General features: G+C 39.7%; 1 protein-coding gene across 5 annotated transcripts in view; it reads left to right on the forward strand.

Moving 5' to 3' along the window:
* The window catches only part of LOC121001078 (cadherin-10-like), a 461,949-nt gene that overhangs the window by 382,662 nt on the left and 56,696 nt on the right, over nucleotides 1-22,591 (forward strand). For 4 of the 5 annotated variants that reach the window (XM_040431980.1, XM_040431979.1, XM_040431981.1 and 1 more), the window contains one exon: nucleotides 19,130-19,251. In XM_040431980.1, the coding sequence (XP_040287914.1) occupies nucleotides 19,130-19,251 (122 nt within the window). Of the gene's footprint in view, nucleotides 1-19,127; nucleotides 19,252-22,591 lie in introns of all 5 variants that reach the window. The other variant, XM_040431978.1, reaches the window with a different exon arrangement.

Below are 22,591 nucleotides of genomic sequence, written 5' to 3' on the forward strand. Positions count from 1 at the left end.
TTAGTTGCCCTCCTCTGTACCCTCTCCTGCTCTGCTATGTCTGCCTTGTTCACAAGAGCCCAGAACTGTACACAGTACTCCATGTGTGGTCTGACTAGTGATTTGTAAAGTGGGAGGACTATGTTCTTATCACTGGCATCTATGCCCCTTTTGATGCAACCCATTACCTTATTGGCCTTGGCAGCAGCTGCCTGACACTGGTTTTTACAGCTTAGTTTGCTGTTCTCTAAAATTCCTAGGTCCTTTTCCATGTCAGTGTTACCCATACCATTTAGTATGTACGGTGACTTGCATTATTCCTTCCCATGTGCATAACCTTACATTTGTCAGTGTTAAACCTCATCTGCCACTTATCTGACCAATCCTTCAATCTATCCAGATCCATCTGTAGCAGTATACTGTCCTCTTCCGTGTCAATTACTTTACACAGTTTAGTGTCATCTGCGAAAATTTATATTTTACTATGCAAGCCTTCTACAAGATCATTAATAAATATATTGAAGAGAATAGGGCCCAATACTGACCCCTGAGGTACCCCACTAGTGACAGTGACCCAATCTGAGTGTTTACTGTTAATAACCACCCTCTGTTTTTTATCACTCAGCCAGTTACTTATCCACTTACAGACGTTTTCTCCCAGTCCGAGCATTCTCATTTTACATACTAACCTTTTATGCAGTACAGTACCATGCAAAAGTTTTTAGCCCTTAAAAAGTCAATAGATTATATTACAGACCAGTGTTCTTAAAGAAATTTACAATCTCATATGTTATACGCGACTTTCAGAGGCACTTCTGATTTTGGTTTAATATATTTACTCATCTCAGCATTTTTTTTTTATTGAATTAAAAACTGAAAAATGCTTCTTACATAATTATTCATACTTTTCAGACTAATAATTAACTACAACTCAAATCAATAGGTTAAGAATTAAATTTTGATGCAATAATGGCTTCAGATGAGACAGAGTTTTATCAATTTAGCATATTGCTTAGGAATTATTTTCCCTCATTCTTCTTTGCAAATTTGCTTCAGGGTGTTCCGAGTGGTAGAATGACATTTTATGAACAGCAATTTTTAAATGATGCTGCAGGTTCTGGATAGGGTTGAGATCAAGGCATCAACCTATCAGTTGGCAGAAAATTTACATTTCCTTGTTACATCGACCTTGTACTAAAGTGAACTTTTCTTAAGATTTTTTTAACAGAATTATAACATTTAAGGGGATTATATACTTTTGCAAGACACTGTGTATCCAATATACTGGTATGCAGAATTTAACATTTTTTATCTTTCAAAATTTTACTAAAATATTAATTTATCATCAGAATGGTCTCATTACCTGCTCCATAGTTACTGGCACCTCATCACTGGCAAACACATCAAGAACAAAGACAGTATAATGGGAATTTAATGACAGTCAAATTCTCTAATCTCCATTCTCTCCTGTTCATTTTAAGTGTTTTAATAGTAGTAATACTAAAACCTGTTTAATACTTCCAATCTATGTGGCTTATATATATATTTTTTTTCATTATTTCTGCCTCTCATCATTTTTTATTTATTCATGAATTTTTGTACCATTGGTGGTTAGATTCTTGGATATAGTTATTTTTATGGCATGCAAACTAAAATGTTAATTATGTATGAAAAAGTTATTCTTTGAATTTATAACTGTAGCTTATTTTCTTCAAAACGATACCAGGGTCCAAATTTTCAATGTACCTTCAACAGCACAGACTGCTCAGTACAGTCAACCATCTGTCTCTGTCGAGTAGCCAAGTAGAAATATATAGAAAGACTACTGGTCAAATTTTTTTTTATAAATCAAACATTATACAAAAGAAAAAGAGCGATGGGGAGCACATAACAATAACATTCTGAATATTATCATGCAATATAATTTATTTAACTGCCTATTTTAAGTATGGTATCTCTTGTTTTGGACAGCACTGGGCAGAATCTTACCCCAATATTGTGTGGAAGCCTAATTTATTAAGAGGCAGATAACTCAATAGATTAGTTGCACCTCTGGCACACCATATGCCAGAACCTCAAATCTAAACCAGCTACGGGGTTGGTGTAGACATGAGCTATAACATATGCTAATTTTGGGTGTAAGTTATAGTAAATCTGGCAGGATGTTAGAGGATCCGCTCCTCCTACTAAGCCAAATGACAGTATACTTTCTTGGCTGACTCAGCCAAAATTTGCTTGGCCATGGCAATTTTATGGATATGATTTTAGTTTTTCATCTGAGAGTTATGACTTTGAACATAGATTTATAAGAGCTTGATATTTGGAGGATAGGCTGTATTTTTTAATTGCTCCATTTAAATTTCCAAATTCTGTATTGCAAAATTGCAATTCTAACATAGATTTTTAGGTTTTTTTACTGTATGGTTTACTGTGCAGAATAATTAACATGATAACCTTCTTTGTTGGGCCAATGTGATCATGGCAAAATGAAATGTATATTTTTTTATATTTGTTACTTCTTAAAAAATTTCAAAATGTTTGTTTCATAAATTGTCATTTTGGGGTACACGTGACATTTTGTTCGTTTTCTTTTATTCCTTTTTTGGGAGACAAGGTAACAAAAAAATAAACAGCAACATTTGAGCAAAAGTAATGTTGTTTATATACAGTGAATATAAAAAGTCTACACACCCCTGTTAAAATGTCTGGTTTCTGTGATGCAAACAAATGAGACAAATATAAATCATTTCATAACTTTTTCACCTTTATTGTGACCTATAAACTGTACAACTAAATTAAAGAACAAACTGAAATCTTTTAGGTAGAGGAAAGAAAAAAATCTAAAAATAAAATAATATGGTTGTATAAGAGTGCACACCCTTAAACTAATACTTTGTTGAAGCACCTTTTGTTTTTATTACAGCACTCAAGCTTTTTGGGTAGAAGTCTATCAGCTAACTAAGGCCCCAGTTCCAGCTGAAGAAAAACAGCCCAAAGCATGATGCTGCCACCACTGTGGGGATGGTGTTCTTTTGGTGATGTGCAGTGTTGATTTTGCACCAAACATATCTTTTGGAATTATGGCCAAAAAGTTCAACCTTGGTTTCATCAGACCATAACACCTTTTCCCACATGCTTTTGGGAGACTTTAGATCTGTTTTTGCAAAATGTAGCCTGGCTTGGATGTTTTTCTTCGTAAGAAAAGGCTTTCGTCTTGCCACTTTACCCAATAGCCCAGAAATATGAAGAATACGGGAGATTGTTGTCACATGTACCACTCAGCCAGTGCTTGCCAGATATTCCTACAGCTTCTTTAATGTTGCTGTAGGCCTCTTGGTAGCCCCCCAGACCAGTTTTCTTCTAGTCTTTTCATCAATTTTGGAGGGACGTCCAGTTCTTGGTAATGTCACTGTTGTGCCATAATTTCTCCACTTGATGATGACTGTCTTCATTGTGTTCCATGGTATATCTAATGCCTTGGAAATTCTTTTGCACCCTTCTGACTGATACCTTTTATCAATGAGATCCCTCTCATGCTTTGGAAGCTCTCTGTGGACCATGGCTTTTGCTGTGGCATGCGACTAAGGCCTCATTCACATGACCGTTTTTGCGGTCCGCATCTGACCCATTCACTTCAATGGGGCCGCAAAAGATGCGGACTGCACCGTTCCGTGGCCCCGCAGAAAAAAAAATATAGCATGTCCTATTCTTGTCCGTTTGTGCATTTTTCCACAAATTGCAAAAAACGGAACGCAAAAAAACGGCACAATCGTGTGCATGTAGCCTAAGAAAATTTTAGGAAACACCAACTAGAGCAGCTAAACTTTATTTGAGGTTAATCAGAGGCACTTTAAATGATGGCAGGTGTATGCTGACTCCTATTTAACAAGATTTTGAATGTGATTGCTTAATTCTGAACACAGCTACATCCCCAGTTATAAGAGGGTTTGCACACTTATGCAACCGCATTATTTTATTTAATTTTTTTGGTTTTCTTCCCTCTACCTAAAAGATTTCAGTTTGTTCTTCAATTTCAATTCATTTTAACAGGGGTGTGTAGACTTTTTATATCCACTGTACAAATATATATATATATATATATATATATATATATATATAGTTTTAGTCCCTCTAGGGGAAAATATTCATTTTTTTCTGTAAATGAAGGACTGAGATGACAGGCCTGGGGGGGCCTTCAATAGCCACTGCAGATAGGTGTAAGCAGTAGTGACCAGCATATGTCAAGTGAGCTGAGATCCTGAGCCCCTTCATACACCCTCTCACACACCTTTGATATACAAATACATTATGGTGGATCAGGTTTTTGCCACTTATCAGCGATGAATAATTTATTCACAGCTCCAGTTTTACAGAGCCATAATCGGGCTTCCATAGAGGTGAATGATACCTAAACTATATCTTCATATACCATTTTGCAGAAGCATATAGAGGTCCTGTATATTATTATATATATCAGTCAAAGGAAATGTGTTATTAGACCATGGTCTATCGTTTAAAGTAAAGGGGACCTTTATCAAATCAGATACATCAGTGTTTTGTCTTAAAAAATATTGCAAGTCATGTTGATTGTGGTGTTATTTGCGAGATTTTATAACATTTTGTGACATTTGATGAGCCTTGCCACTTTTCAAGATGGTCTATGCTTAATGGGCAAGTGAAATTAGAGCTGGATTAAACCAAATATAGAATGAAGGTGCACCTTTTCATAAATTTGGTGCAGTCAAACAAGACAAAGACAAGCTTAAAAATAACACGAAACAAACCGCGAATTATAAATGTCCCCCTAAATGTTGATGCTAAACACACACATAAATATATATAAATATATATATATATTTATATATGACAATGACCGCACAGCAGGCCAAATGTAAATATGGAGATGCAGGCCAATATATCTATTAACAAATCCAGGACAATATAAGAAGAAAAATGGCAGCACTCTAAAAAAAAAGAGCCTTAAAGGGCTTCTATTAATTTCCAAATGGCCACTAAGACCAAAATGGCAGCAGTCTCACAAAAAATTAGGAGAAAGAAAAATACTTTATTCACCCATGTGGTCGCAACATTTCAGCTCATCCATAGAGCCTTTAAAGGGCTTCTGTCACCCCACTAAAGTCTTTTTTTTTTTTTTTGGCTACTTATAATCCCTATACTGCGATATATCAATACATAATGTTATTAATCATTTTGGTTCAGTAGTTAATTAAAAAAATGGACTTTTATCATATGCAAATTACCTGTCTGCCAGCAAGTAGGGCGGCTACTTGCTGGTAGCAGCCGCATCCTCCTTTCATAAAGACGCCCCCTCATGTTGATTGACAGGGCCAGCAAACGCGCTCGTTCTCTGGCTGTCCCTGTCTGCATTCAAAATCTGGCGCCTGCGCCGTACCTGTCTTCAGTCGGCGCAGGCGCACTGAGGGGAGGACGCTCGCTCGGCCGCTCCATCCACAATGCACCTGCGCCGATGACGTCACATCTACACCCGGCGCAGGCGCACTGAGGAAGTAGCCGCCCTACTTGCTGGTAGACAGGTAATTTGCATATTATGAAAGTCAGTTTTTTTAATTAACTACTGAACCAAAATGATTAATAACATTATGTATTGATATATCGCAGTATAGGGATTATAAGAAGCCCAAAAAAAATAAAAGACTTTAGTGGGGTGACAGAAGCCCTTTAAAGGCTCTATGGATGAGCTGAAATGTTGCGACCACATGGGTGAATAAAGTATTTTTCTTTCTCCTAATTTTTTGTGAGACTGCTGCCATTTTTCTTTATATCTATATATCTATGCTTGCTCGCGCTCAAACGGATGAGATGAGTAACATTTTTTTTAAACACCTGACAGGACTCCATTTTTATATCAGATGCCGTGATCAGCGATGAACGCAGCATCTGAGGGGGTGACAATCGTCATTGCAACCGCTACTTACAAAGAAATGCGCTTTGTGATGAAGTAATTTGCCACAAAAGCAAATTTCTTTGTGAAATTCAGTGAGGCAGCTCATCGCTCATCTCTAATAATATTCTTCATTGACAACAGATAACGGACACATGCATACTCACTCCTCCCCATTCTTGCACAGTGACCACTCTATACGTAGGTTACAAAGCATGTTTAGAAAACTATCCCATAGTCAATAAGTCATCTCCAGACTGTAGTTCTTTACAGTCCATGTCAAGAGCAGAGCAGCTCAAGCAAGTTAGCTGACCCTATAATGATGTAAAATAAAAAAAATATAAAAAAGAGAAAACAGAATGTCCTACTAGTTATTTTACATAGGACTGTAAGAAATGTTACTGTATTATCTTACATTTCAATGATCAGAATACACACATGGTGCAAACCCAAGCAATTTAATCACAAAGTCAGCTCTGTAAAGTCTGCACATTTACACATATATTTAACTTGGAAAACATTTGTATTCTAGGCTCACAAACATGAAAAATGTGATGTCAATACATTTATTGAATAAAGGCAGTTGTGCTTTCATTGTTATGACTGATATGAGAGTGCTCAGGCTGCGTATGTTTGCTGTCTAAGCAATGACTTCTTCCTTAACTACTCACATTCTCCATTTCCTACTGTGTATCATTCACCCATGGTATTCACCATAGTTTATCTTAATTACATTTTACTTTTACAAATTCCAGCTTGCTTTGTTTATTGCATCATCTGCACACTAATTGGATCAAACCATAATCATTTCAGGTACTTAAAGGGAATCTGTCAGCTCAGACTAGTAAGTGGTGCTGAGTCTGGTTGTGTCATTTTTAGGACTCCCGTGCTCACGCACATAGTGGAGAGGACACAAAGGGGAGTCCTCTCTATTTATTTTATAGCTTACACTGTACTCCACTTACTCTAGTTTTGAAGCTGACAGATTTCCTTTAACCAATTTCCTTTATCCATAAAAAAGGAATATTGTTATTTGAAGAGATTTTTGAAACAAAATGGATATTGCAGAACAAGTGTTAAACCTACAGACGATGTGCATAATTATATCTGCACTATAAATAAATGGAAGTGCTATGTTTGGAGCTACTCTAAAAACAGATGATCATGGGTGTGTGAGTTTTCTGTTCCAAACTGATCAAATATTGATGGCCTTTCCGGAGGATATGACATCAATATTAAAATCCTGGATTAGGCATTTAAAACTTCACACGATGTTCACATTTGTGCTTTGTCGGGTTTGAATTACCATTTGAAGGTCACACAAGTGACCTTTCTGTCCTTTCAAAAAAGTGTTCTCTTCCCGCCAAAAAAATAGTTATCTAGTAGTAACTTGATTCAATGGGGGGAAAAAATCCTGACAAATCACAATACTCATTAAAGATCTGTAATATCTATTATGAATTATGTAAAACAAATAAAAACTGAACATCAGCTTCTATGTGGGTAAGAATAATAATAAATGTGTAAATTAGCATCAGTCATCGTATTTGACATAATTTACATAGTTACTAAGGTTGAAATACATATGTAGGTGCATCTATATAAAGTAAAATATAATCAAAAAGTTAATTTATTTCCGTAATTCAATTCAAAAAGTGGAATTCATCTATTACCTAAATTTATTACACACAGAGTGATCTATTTCAAGCGTTTATTACTTTTAATGTTGATGATTATGGCTTACAGCTAATGAAAACCCAAAAGTCAGTGTCTCAGAAACTTACATATCATATACTAATTCAAAAAAGATTTTTAGTACAGAGATGTTGGCCTATTGAAAAGTATGTAGAGTATATGCACAAAGTACTTGATAGGGACTCCTTTTGCTTGAATTACTGCATCAATGCGGCATGAAGTTGATCCACCTATGGTGTTATGGAAGCTAATGTTGCTTTGATAGTGGCCTTTAGCTCATCTGCATTGTTGGGTCTGGTGTTTCTTATCTTTGTCTTAGCAATATCTCATAGAATCTAATTTTCTAAGATACTGTCTTTTGGGTTTTCCTTAGCTGTAAGCCATAATCACCAACACCAAAAGAAATAAATAATTGAAATACATCACTCTGTATGTAATGAATCTATATAATACATGAGATTCACTTTTTAAATTGAATTACTGAAATAAATTACCTATTCAATGATATTCAAATTTAATGAGATGCACTTGTAGTTCACTATTTCTCAGACCTAGCTGTTTTTCATTCTATGATAACCATTTGCTGAAAATCTCTTAATTATATCCCTTTATAAGTGAGCAAGGACATCATGTCAGGTACTTTTTTGGATACATTTTGGTTGGTAGAATTTTTTTTTTTAATTCAGTTTATTTATTTTTATTTTCAAAAATGTTTTTATTGATTTTATAATATAGAACAACAAGTAAAGACATACCATACAGGATTGTGCATAAAGAAATAAAAGTTGATATAAGCAGTACAAAAACTGATAAATTTGTATAAAACACAGAATGTAGCAACCTAAATGTAACAGCGTCCTTGGTGCGACGCTGTCCCCCTGCTCGCCGCCTCGGCTCCGGGCGCCGTGCTCACCTGTGATCGTGATCTGTGCTTCCCTGTCTCTGCTGCTGCTCTGGAGATTCCGATCCACAGCTTCTAGTTAACCTGAACGCTGCTTGTGCTCGGCTGCTGTACACATCACTCCTTGGGCGGGGCTGTGTTGTGTCAGATGATTCCATTGACCTTCCCTGGCTCTCCTGGAGGTATTTAAGTGGCTCAGCCCTCGTCCCAAGCGCCTCAGAGTCAAGGTCCTATCCTGTGCAATTGAGCTTGCTACCATTTGTGTTCCTGACTATGTGCCTTGTTCCTAGACTACGCACTTCGTCTGATCTCTGCTTGCTTGCATCGCTCCTCCTGTTGTCTGATTTCGTTCCTGTGCCGCCTGCCCTGACCCATTGCTTGTCTCGACTACGTCTCTGCCTCGTCCACTGGTCCTGTCTGGTTGCTCCTGGTAATGACCCTGCCTGTCTACTATGTCTATAATGTCGGTACCGTTGCATGTACCTCCTGGTCCGCCTGGACCAGCTGGTACCAACTCTGGGATTGCCCTAGAGTGGTACCTGGCAGCTACCCTAAAGGCATAAGTCTATCCTCACCACCAGAGGCTCTAGTGAAGACCAGGTAGCTGCTTAGTCATGCCCCTCCAGGGTACAGCCAGTCTGTAGCACAGTGGGTCCACTTCCACTGATTTGTGACACTAAATACATACAAGTACAAGATCTTCTATTTTGAATACAGTCATGTTTATATATGTCTTATATATTGGTATGCCTCATATCTGCAAACATGTAAATTATAACATTTAATAAACTAACAGGTAGGTTGGCTTGGGAAGGATAGAAGCAGGAAGATAAGGAGCAGGGGTGGGGGTCGGATAGATTCTAGGGAGTTCCATATGATCAGTGGCGTCGCCAGGGGGGGGGGCCAGAGGGGGCCACAGCCCCCCCTACATCATGCTGTGCCCCCCCATGTGCCCCCCCAACAGATATCAGTACAGATATCAGTACACTTCTGTATATACTATATATGTGAGGTACGAGGTATAATAGATGCAGTGTGTACAGATATATAGTATATACAGCAGTGTACTGATATCTGAGGTACGAGGTGTCAGTACACTGCTGTATTTACTATATACCTGTACACACTGCATCTATTATACCTCGTACCTCACATATTACACTACTGTATATACTGTATACCTGTATACACTGCATATATTATACCCCGTACCTCACATATCAGTACACTGCTGTATATACTATATACCTGTACACACTGCATCTATTATACCCTGTACCTCACATATCAGAACACTAGGGAATATACTATATACCTGTACACACTGCATATATTATACCGCGTACCTCACATAACTGTACACTGCTGTATATAATATACATCTGCATCTATTATACCTCTTTTGTGTGCCAGGGCTGTTTTGTAATCCCAATCCGGCCCTGATGGCATAAATTATAAAACGCAGCAGCAAGAATAGTTCATGGAACAAAGGGAGGGGTTATAAAAGGGGAATGGGGGCCCAATTTAGATTCCTGCTATGGGGCCCAGTGATTTTTATGTACGCCCCTGGCTGCAGGCACTAGGCCGGCAGCCTATCAGAGGCCGGCGCAATGACGTCATCGTGCCGCCCGAGCCTTACATTACAGCGTGGGACACAGGAAGAGGCTGCATCGCATCGCTGACACTTAGGTAAGTATAAGTGTTTTTTTTTTTGTTTTTTTTTACAATAGTTTTACTGGCACATTGGGGGGGCTTATTACAATACTGGCACATGATGATGGGGGGGACTTAATACTGGCACATGATGATGGGGGGGACTTAATACTGGCACATGATGATGGGGGGGACTTAATACTGGCACATGATGATGGGGGGACTTAATACTGGCACATGATGATGGGGGGGACTTAATACTGGAACATGGGGGGGCTTAATACTGGCACGTGATGGGGGGCTTATTACTGGCACGTGATGGGGGGCTTATTACTGGCACGTGATGGGGGCTTATTACTGGCACGTGATGGGGGTTTATTACTGGCACGTGATGGGGGGCTTATTACTGGCACGTGATGGGGGGCTTATTACTGGCACGTGATGGGGGCTTATTACTGGCACGTGATGGGGGCTTATTACTGGCACATGATGGGGGGCTTATTACTGGCACGTGATGGGGGCTTATTACTGGCACGTGATGGGGGGGTTATTACTGGCACGCGATGGGGGCTCTTGTTACTGGCACGTTATTGAGGGCACTTATTACTGGCACATTATTGGTGGGCACTATAGGGGCATCTACTGAGGCCACAAAGAAGGGGTGTTTTATATGGGAGGCTCTGTACAGTAGCATTTTATACTGGGACACATTATGGTTGGTACTATGGAGAAGGGGACTGAGGAGTACTATGGAGTCATCTACAGGGGCACTAAGAAGGGGTATTTTATACTTGCAAATTATGGGGGACACTGAGGGCATCTACTGGGGCACGATATATGGGACATTTTATACTGGTACATTATGGGGGGCACTAGCAGGAAGGGGGGAGAGGAGCACTATGGAGGCATTTACTGGTGCACTATATAGGGGTATTTTATACTGGCACATTATGGGGGACATTAGCTCAACTGGGTATGTTTTGCACATTATAAGGAGAATTATTTCTACTGGGGGGCATTATGGTGGGTTTTATTACTCCCCCATGGTATGACCCCCTAGTAGCAGCACCAGCCTCTCCCTGCTCTGCTATCCCTCTGCCCCTTCTCCAAATCCTTATTATGAAATCTTTCTCATTAGGATAAATCACAACATCAGCTCCGCCGAGCCCCCGGCCAAAGTGTGGAAGTGGCGTCCGAGATCCCCAAGGGCCAAGCCAAGTAATTGTAAGTGTTCATGTGAAATATGTTTATTTTATATATGTACACTCCTGTGAGAGGCGGGGATGGAGATCTGTGGATGACACTGTTATAGGGAGGGAGATCTGTGGATGACACTGTTATAGGGAGGGAGATCTGTGGATGACACTGTTATAGGGAGGGAGATCTGTGGATGACACTGTTATGGAGGGGAAAATGGGGATGACACTGTCATGGGGTGGATTTGTGGGTGACACATATAGCATAAGATGCTATATACGGTATGTGGCATCCACAGATCCCCCCATAGCAGTGTCATCCACAGATCCCCCTCTCTATAAAAGTGTCATCCACAGACAGCTGGACTTTTCTTCCCTGTTGTGGTTTTAGGTATTGGGTAAAGTATTGCAGCATTTCTAAGCGTACTTGTGTACATGTATCGTTGTTATAGCTGCCCCCCCTACTTTTGTCCTGGCCCCCAGTGTGCCCCCCTAAAATTTGAAAGCTAGAGACGCCACTGCATATGATATATTATCAAATACCAGGGGTCCACAGTGTGGTAATCAGTATTCTGGCAGCTGCCAAAAGATGTCTAGTCAAAATAAGGTATGTTTTGGGATTTTATCTGGGAATAAACGCAACAGACATAACTCAGGGAGAAGAGAGAGTTTTAAGGGGACCTGACACTCAGAGAGGGACTTGAGGCTTTCCCATCTTAATTTTAAAGTTATATATCTTGTCAAAATCATAGAATAGTTGTTCTACAATTAGAAGCAAATCAGATGTGCTAGTTAACAAAAGTAAAAGGTTGTCTGTATATGCTGCAGCTTTGTGTTCTCTCCCATCACATCTAATGCCCTGTATGCGGTCATCCTGCCTAACCCTTTGCAGCAAGGTTTCAATTGTTATTACAAACAGCAAGGGAGATAATGGACAGCCTTGACAAGTACCATTTGAGATGCATAATACAGGTGATAAAAGGTCATTAACCATTAGTCTAGCAGTAGGGTCTTTATACATAGTAAAAATAGCCTCTATAAATATAGATGGGATACCGAAGGCTGCCATTGCAGATTTAAGGAAGTGTCAATCAAAAACCTTCTCGGCCTCCATGCCAAGAAATATTAAAGGTTTGGTTGTGGATTTAGCATATGATATAAGTTGTATAACCCTGTATATATTGTCTTTACCCTCTCTATTGGGGAAAAATCCTACTTTATCTGGGGCTGTAAGTGAAGGGAGCATAGTTGCTTTGCTAGTATTTTTGCAAACAAAGGTCTACATTAAGAAGGGAGATAGGTCTTTACCATCTTTATGAATAATAGAAATATGGGCCGCCCGTGTTTGTTTATGAAAAGGGACCCCAAGTTAGTGCCGCATTAAAAAAACTTACTTAAGTGTGGAAGTAAGGTGTCTGAAAAAGGAAGATAGACCATCTGGGCCAGGCCACTTATTTTACGGAGTTGTAATGATCGAGTCCTTGATCATAGACCTTGGGATTGTTCTGAAGTCAGTTGTGGGAGGGAGAAGTAAGGAAGTCTGTTATGTTGTATCACTGTCTTCTCATGTGCTGACTATAATTTGTACAATTGGTTATAGAAATTGCTGAATTCACATGCAATATCCCAATTAACCCTCTCACATTGTAGGAAATTATATTAATTGAGTCATCTATACAGATTAATAAATAAGGTAGTAACCGTGGGACCCCTATCATGGTCAAGATTCTAAATGGAAGAGGGAGGGTGGAAGAAAGCAAAGTGGGGGCGGAAAGGCAGGGGATTAGGAACAAAACAACATAACACTAGCCAATAAAAAAAAATCAGCAATGTCAAGGCACTTATTGTGCACATACACTGAGCAAGAAAAACTATTTTGCGAGTATTTTGCCCAACAAGCAGTTGAGAAAAAACTAAGCCATTAACATCATGGCTTTAGACACCAAACTGGTCATATTAAGATATCAGTTCAGCAGTAAATGAAAGAGAAAAATGTGGAGAAATAGAGCATTAACAGTATGAAAAAGTCTAAAGATAATAGCATATAGTAGGAAGGAAGCAGTAGGACACAATAATCACTGATCAGTAGGTAGTAATAGAATATCATCTGTTCTCTTGTATATCTGCATTATAAGTAATGTCTACCTCTATTAAAACAAGTGTTATCAGCGATGACTCTCTTAGGTCCTGTCAGTATTGGGTCCGTGTCCCCACCGCAGGGTGACAGATCCCTGTCTGCACATCTCAGCACCATGGGTGCCAGGGCTGGTTTACCTTGCAGGAGAAGCAGGCATCCGCCAGGATATCGCCGCATCCATCCTCACTGCCAGGTGTCATCTGATGCGCTATAGCGCATGCGCGCGCACCTCTCCCTGTCTTATGGGAGTAGGCAGCTGGGTCCTGATTATCGTCCCCACCCAGAGGCAGGCCTTTGAGTATTTAAAGCAACTTCACTTAGGAGGAAATGCCCAAGTGTGGTTGTTGTACCTCTTGTCTCCCACTGAAGCTTCCTACTGTGCTCTGGACTGTCTGTTTATTGGATTTCCTGGATTCCGACCTCTGCCTTGTTTGACCCCGACTCTGCTTACTGTCTGATTGCTGGATTGCCTGGACTATTGACCTCTGCTCTGTTTGACTACGAATCTGCCTACCGTCTGTTTATTGGATCAACTGGATTACCGACCTCTGCATCGTCTGACTACGCATCTGCCCATCGCCTACTGTAAGGCTGCCTGCATTTCTGACCCTGCACCACCTGACAACGAAACCGCTTTCATCTGCACACTGCATTACTCTGAACTGTCTTTGCCTCTTCTGCAAGTGACTGTTGTTTTCTGTGTACTAGTAAAATTCTTCTGTTCTGCTTACCTGCCTGTGCTAGACTCTGTACCCACTGCTGCAGTTAGCAGCGTCCTGGGTGACTGGTGCAAACACCAGTATCCTGCACTAAGAGTCAGCAGTCAACAATACAGGGATAATAAGTCCGAATGGGAACTTCCAGCTTTATTGGATGCCTTTAGATTGGAGAGTCCCCGTTAACAGTTTCAATGTCCTTATCTTTTGTAGTGTTTGAGGGAAAAGATCTTGAAAAACATGAATTTACGTAATGTCATATTCAATATGATCTTGTATGTCGCAGTATCTCCTCCTTAGTACAGTAGTTAATGATATGGCATATGACATTGTGTGGAGGTTCAGAGTCCTTAGTCTTTCTACGCAATGCTCTGTAAACATGTTTAATTATAATATCCCCAGATTACGAGTCACCTAGAATAGTATGGAAGATTTATTCAACAGTAAATTATAAGGACAAAGCTGCCACTGATTCTGGTAGGCTTTTTATTCGCAGGTTGTTCCTACGGTCTCTATTTTCTTGATCTTCCAAGACCTTAAAAGTGGCATTAAGGTGGTTTTAACGGGTGCAAAGGCTCTCTGAGACATATGTACTATAACTATACATAGCTGCTTGTGCGGTTTTTAGGTGTTCCACTCGTGACCCAATTTGTTTCATGTTTTGTTTGATGTCTTGCAAATCCTTTGAGAGAGGGTCTAGAGCAGGGATGCTCAACCTGCGGCCCTCCAGCTGTTGCAAAACTACAACTCCCAGCATGCCCTAATAGCTGTAGGCTGTACAGGCATGCTGGGGGCTTTGATTAGCACTTTAGCTAGAGATTTTTGCAAGAAGGAGCTGGATATTGGGAGAAAATCTTGATGTGGAGGAATATCTAAATGACTGTAAGAGCCCTCTCCGGTGTCCACATAAGCCATCGGCAAAGCATCTTTAGATGGCGTAATAATTTTTTGTGTAGCAGTGTTGGTATTCTTCTTTTCCATATATTTCTCCATTTCTCCATGGGTAGAGCTAGATTTTTGGGTGCTACTGATATCTTTGGAAGTAGCGTTCCCAATTTTCCACATTTTAGCAAAGATAGAATGGCTACGGCTATATGGTCAGCTGCCAGTAATGTAGTGACCAGTAGTATTGACGGTCACCCAGAAAAATTAGGACTATGTCCTGGTGTTGTATGAAAACACTCACTGATTATATAACACCACAGTAGGTGCTTATTGGCATACAAACAGGAAATGTTATTTCCTGTTTGTTTAATCAGCTGATGATGTCATGACCAGGTGATCCTGCACCTATAAATGTGATCAGGCTTTCATTGTCATCATGCAGTTGAGAAAGGCTGGACGGGCCGAAACGCGTCCTATTATTATTTTGTAGTTGCAATAAAAGAATAGAACTGATTGGAAACAAGAACGTCTGCTGGGACCTTTTTTTGCAACACTGAAGATATGACACCTTAATGCAATGTAAAGTAGTTAGTGTACAGCTTGTATAACAGTCTAAATTTGGAGTGCCCTAAGCACACAGCCATTAATGTCTAAATTGCTGGCAACAAAGTGAGTACACCCCTAAGTTAAAATGGCAAAATGATGCCCATTTAGCCATTTTCCCTCCTTGGTGTCATGTGACTCGTTAGTGTTACAAGGTTTCGGGTGTGAATAGGGAGAATGTGTGTTAAATTTGGTGTTATCGCTCTCATACTCTCTCATACTGGTCACTGGAAGTTCAACATGGCACCTCATGGCAAATTACTCTCTGGGGACCAGAAAAAAAGAATTATTGCACTACATAAAGATAGCCTAGGCTATAAGAAGATTGCCAACACCCTGAAACTGAGCTGCAGCACGGTGACCAAGACCATACAGCGGTTTAACAAGACACTCAGAACAGGCCTCACCATGGTTGACCAAAGAAGTTGAGTGCACAAGCTCAGTATCATATCCAGAGGTTGTCTTTTCAAAATAGATGTATGACTGCTGCCAGCATTGCTGCAGAGGTTAAAGGGGTGGGGGTCAGTCTGTCAGTACTTAGACCATACTCTGCACACTGCATCAAATTGGTCTGCGTGGCTGTCGTCCTAGAAAGATGATGCACAAGAAAGCCTGCAAACAGTTTGCTGAAGACAAGCAGACTAAGGACATAGATTACTGGATCCATGTCCTATGGTCTGATGAGACCAAGATAAACTTATTTGGTTCAGATGCTGTAAAGCGTGTGCGGCAGCAACCAGGTCAGGAGTACAAAGACAAGTGTGTCTTGCTTACAGTCAAGCATGGTGGTGGGAGTGTCATGGTTTGGGGCTGCATGAGTGCTGCCGGCTGTGGGGAGCTACAGTTGATCAAGAGAACCATGAATGCCAACATGTACTGTGACATACTAAAGCAGAGCATCAAAACCTCCCTTCGGAAACTAAGCTGCAGGGCAGTATTCCAACATGATTACGACCCCAAACACACCTCCAAGATGACTATCGCCTTGCTAAAGAAACTGATGGAAAAAGTGCTGGACTGGCCAAGCATGTCTCCAGACCTAACCCCTATTGAGCATCTGTGGGGCATCCTCAAATGGAAGGTGGAGGAGTGCAAGGTCTCTAACATCCACCAGATCTGTGATGTCATCATGGAAGAGTGGAAGAGGATTCCAGTGGCAATCTGTGAAGCTTTAGTGAACTGTATACCCAAGAGAGTTAAGACAGTGCTTGAAAATAATGGCCACACAAAATATTGGCACAATTTGGCCAGTTTCACTTAGCGGTGTACTCACTTTTGTTGCCAGCGGTTTAGACATTAATGGCTGTGTGTTGACTTATTTTGAGATCACACCAAAATTTACACAGTTATACAAGCTGTTCACTGACTACTTTACATTGTATCAAAGTGTCACATCTTCAGTTTTGTCCCATGAAAAGCTATAATCAAATATTTATAAAAATGTGAGGGGTGTACTAACTTTTGTGAGATACTGTATATTATTAAAATAATACCTTGAAGTACAATATTCAAATGAACATGGAAAGTAACCTCCACATGCTTGGTTGGCAATGCTATATTATATGATATATAAGAAAGTATTCTTAATTTTCCAAAGTTAAATTTATTGATTTATTAGAGGTTTATTAGGCTGATTATTTTCTTAGCTTATGACAGTGTCTAAAGCCAGGTACTAGAAGAAGCATAAAGAGGTTATCACACAATTAAAAATAAATAAAATTAAATTAATAAAATAAAATCTGGAGAAATACAAACCATTATTTTAACTATATCAATGCAATCAATAACTGCTCGCCGGTATGAATTTTGTGCAATCAGCTTCCCATTTCTCCTTTATTGTCGGCATCTTCCTTTTAAATGTAAGAACCCCCTGTATATTTTTGCTTCATAACAGGGATGCCCAACCTGCGGCCTTCCAGCTGTTGCGAAACTACAATTCCCAGCATATCTGGACAGCCTACAGCTATTAGGGCATGCTGGGTGTTGTAGTTTTTCAACAGCTGGAGGGCCACAGGTTGAGCATCCCTGCTTTATAAGATTCACTGGGGAAAAAATAAAAAGAATCAGAGAATTTTTTTTTCACGAGAACGAAGATCAGACTCCCAAATCAGACCCCTAAACCTTATCAGACCTCATATCAGATCCCCATGTCAGACTCCCATATCAGACCCCCATATCAGACCTCAGACTATACCCCCATATCAGACCGTAAATCAGACCTGAGATGACACCAAAAATAACCAAATTAACTTTCTTCTCCAGACACCACTGCACATCCAGCCGCTCTTCCTACACTCATCACTCCCTGGTCTTCTTTAAGCCCACACTGCACTGTTTCCTGATGTAGTCAGGACCATGCAGCACAGCACCCAGAGAAGATCAGGGAGCGATTAACACAGCCAGCGCTAGCAAAACTACATTCACCTGCACCTCCTGCATAACAGTGAGCACTTCCATAATGGAAGCACTCACTAGTATTCACATCATAAGACCCATTTTTTGGGGGGGAAAAAGTGGGTTATATAAATAAAAAAAATACAGTATTTGCAGTTGATATTTTGTGGGGGTTCAGAAACAATTATTGATTTCCACAAAGCTCAGTATGAGCTCAAGTTAATAGTGTCATATTCCAATGTTCATCAAGGAAAAAATGAATATTGTAACTCAAGGGACCACAGTAACATTGTGATATAGTAATATAGCTTGTAAGGTTAAGAAAAGACATATGCCCCTCCAGTTCAGTTCATTATCTTAATAAGTTAATCAAGAGGAAGGTTAAAAATAGTCTTGAGATAGAAGCCAATTTACCTCAAAAACACCTTTCCGACTAAATTTCACAATCTAAATAATTCCCTGGATCACAATCCTTCTAGAGAAATTTTGTAATTACTTGTAATATTATTATACTCAAGAAATACATCTAGTTCCCTTTTAAACTCTTTTAGTGAGTTCATTCTGGCAGAGGGTTCCATAGTAGCACTGCTCTTACAGTAAAGAGTACCCTTCAATGTTGGTGTGGAAACATTCTATCCAGATATAGAGGGTGTTCCCTTGTTATAGCTACAGTTCTGGGTATAATACATCATAGGAGACATCTCTGTACTGACATTTGATATATTTATACACAGCTATTAAATCTTTTCTCAGTCATTCTTTTTTCCCAAAAAAAAACAAACATAATTTTGATAATCTTTCTGGGTTTTGTAGTGAACTGATTGCATTTAATTCTTTAGTTGCCCGTCTTTAAACCTGCTGAACCTCAATTATGTCTTTCTTGTGCACAGAAGCCCATAATTGTACATAGTACTTCATGTGTGATTTTACTAATGTTTATTTATATTTTTTATGTGAAATATGCATTTCTGAAGTTTACCTTATTCATGTAATGTGCAAACAGATTCTCTTTTATCTTATATGTTTTTATGTATCTTTATTTTACAGATAATCCCAAACAAACCACAAGAGCTACTGTCTACATTCTCATTCTGGATGTTAATGACAATGCTCCTCAATTTGCAATGTTTTATGACACGTTTGTATGTGAAAATGCAAGAACTGGACAGGTATTGTTGTTTTTTTTTAAAAAAAATTTATATTGTGTTCTGTGATGAATGACTCAAATAGGAGACATATTGGTATTGCTTTGTCAAGTAGTGATTTATGTATAAAAATGGATTAATACTATTACTGGTACCAAGAGGCTGGAATAAGGGCAGTGTAATGTTTTCATATACACCCCATGCCACTGATTAATAATGCTCTGACATTGACAAATTACCATGAAGAATCTATATAAATACTGCACATAACAGTATGTGAGATGTCTGTGAGATGAATGAAAAAAGTCACTGAACCCTGTAAAGAGATCAGATACCAGGTTACTAATTAAATGCTAAGGATGAGTTAAAAAAACAAAAAAAATAGAAAAACAATATATATATATATATATATATATATATTCTGTATATATATACAGTTGCAAGAAAAAGTATGTGAACCCTTTGGAATGATATGGATTTCTGCACAAATTGGTCATAAAATGTGACCTGATCTTCATCTAAGTCACAACAATACACAGTCTGTTTAAACTAATAACACACAATAAATTAAATGTTATCATGTTTTTATTGAACACACCATGTAAACATTCACAGTGCAGGTGGAAAAAGTATGTGAACCCCTAAACTAATGACATCTCCAAGAGCTAATTGGAGTGATGTGTCAGCCAACTGGAGTCCAATCAATGAGATGAGATTGGAGGTGTTGGTTACAGCTGCCCTGCCCTATAAAAAACACACACCAGTTCTGGGTTTTCTTTTCACAAGAAGCATTGCCTGATGTGAATGATGCCTCGCACAAAAGAGCTCTCAGAAGGCCTACAATTAAGAATTGTTGACTTGCATAAAGCTGGAAAAAGTTATAAAAGTATCTCCAAAAGCCTTGCTGTTCATCAGTCCAAGTAAGACAAATTGTCTATAAATGGAGAAAGTTCAGCACTGCTGCTACTCTCCCTAGGAGTGGCCATCTTGTAAAGATGACTGCAAGAGCACAGCGCAGACTGCTCAATGAGGTGAAGAAGAATCCTAAAGTGTCAGCTAAAGACTTACAAAAGTCTCTGGCATATGCTAACATCCCGGTTAGCGAATCTACGATATATAAAACACTAAACAAGAATGGATTTCATGGGAGGATACCACAGAGGAAGCCACTGCTGTCCAAAAAAAATTTGCTGCACGGTTACAGTTTGCAGAAGAGCACCTGGATGTTCCACAGCAGTACTGGTAAAATATTCTGTGGACAGATGAAACCAAAGTTGAGTTGTTTGGAAACAACCCTATGTGTGTAGAAAAAGAGGCACAGCACACCAACATCAAAACCTCATCCCAACCGTGAAGTATGGTGGTGGAGCATCATGGTTTGGGGCTGCTTTGCTGCGTCAGCGCCTGGACGAAGGAAAAATGAATTCCCAAGTTTATCAAGACATTTTTCAGGAGAACTTAAGGCCATCTGTCCACCAGCTGAAGCTTAACAGCAGATAGGTGTTGCAACAGGACAACGACCCAAAGCATAGAAGTAAATCAACAACAGAATGGCTTAAACAGAAGAAAATAAGCCTTCTGGAGTGGCCCAATTGAGATGCTGTGGCATGACCTTAAGAAAGCGATTCACACAAGACATCCCAAGAATATTGCTGAACTGAGACAGTTCTGTAAAGAGGAATGGTCAAGAATTACTCCTGACCGTTGTACATGTCTGATCTGCAACTACAGGAAACGTTTGGTTGAAGTTATTGCTGCCTAAGAAGGTTCAACCAGTTATTAAATCCAAGGGTTCACATACTTTTTCCACCTGCACTGTGAATGTTTACATGGTGTGTTCAATAAAAACATGGTAACATTTAATTATTTGTGTTATTAGTTTAAGCAGACTGTGATTGTCTATTGTTGTGACTTAGATGAAGATTAGATCACATTTTATGACCAATTTGTGCAGAAATCCATATAATTCCAAAGGGTTCACATACTTTTTCTTGCAGCTGTATATATATATATATATATATATATATACACACAGTATACTAGCTGATGACTCGGCGTTGCATGGGTATTTATTTATTGCTATTTTATATTAAATAACAGTGACTTTCACAGTGGCCGCCCCTTTAACGGTGACTGCCCCTTTAACAGTGAATTTTACAATGGCCACCCCTTTAACAGTGACTACCCCTTTTACAGTGACTTTCACAGTGACCGCACCTTTAACAGGGACCGCCCGTTTAATAGTCACTTTCACAATGGCCGACCCTTTAACTGTGACCGCCCCTTTAACAGTGACTTTCACACTGGCTGCCTTTTTAACAGTGACTGCCCCTTTAACAGTGACTTTCACAGTGGCCGCAACTTTAACACTGACCGCCTAACAGTGACTTTCACGTTGGCCGTCCCTTTAACACTGACTTTTACAGTGGCCGCCTCGTTAACAGTGACCGCCCCTTTAACAGTGACTTTTACAGTGGCCGCCCCTTTAACAGTGACCGCCCCTTTAACAGTGACTTTCACAGTGGCCGCCCATTTAACAGTATCCACCCTTTTAACAGTGGATTTCACAGTGGCCGCCCCTTTAAGAGTGATTTTCACAGAGACCGCCCCTTTAACAGTGACCTCCACGTCCCTGCCCCTTTAACAGTGAACTCCACAGTGCCCGCCCCTTTAACAGTAAACTCCACAGCGCCCGTCCGTTTAATAGTGGCCCCTGCCCCCCATGCATGTAGCAGTGTAGTTTGCCGTCATACGTCATCAGGACCTGCGAACTGATAAAAACTGTGATCAGTTGTTAGGGCAACCTGGAGTAGGACCTGCAAACTTCTATTGGCTGATAAGGGACATGTGACCGTGTGTATGGCAGTTAGGATTTAAGTGAATGGCTGGCAGGCTTGTATTGGCTTATGCAGGTCATTTTTTGGGAATATCTGGGGAAAGGTACGTCCTAGAGAGCTGAGACTCCCGCACAATTTCTTTCCAGGTAGCAAGGGCTGTGTATACTAAGTTTCGTTGAAATGGATGGTTGCATTTTTGAGTTTTTGCGGAACATACATACATACATACATACACACATACGTCCTTTTTTAAATATATATATATATATAAAATAAATAATAATAACAACAATAATCACTATAGATGAGCGAATTTGTAAAAAATTTGCTTTCGCCGGTTCCGAATTTATTAGTGGTCAATCCCGGCTATTTCCTGGCTGCAGAGAGCCTTTATAGTGGTGTAGAACATGGCGCCTTGCAGTAACACGCATAGGGAGTCTGCTGTGGTAATAAAACAATATTATGAGTCAGTATGACATGCACATGACAGGCGTTGCTCTTAGAAGCACTACACACTTCACTTATTT

The sequence above is a fragment of the Bufo bufo genome, chromosome 5 (genome assembly GCF_905171765.1).
Source record: "Bufo bufo chromosome 5, aBufBuf1.1, whole genome shotgun sequence".
NCBI classification, from domain to species: domain Eukaryota; kingdom Metazoa; phylum Chordata; class Amphibia; order Anura; family Bufonidae; genus Bufo; species Bufo bufo.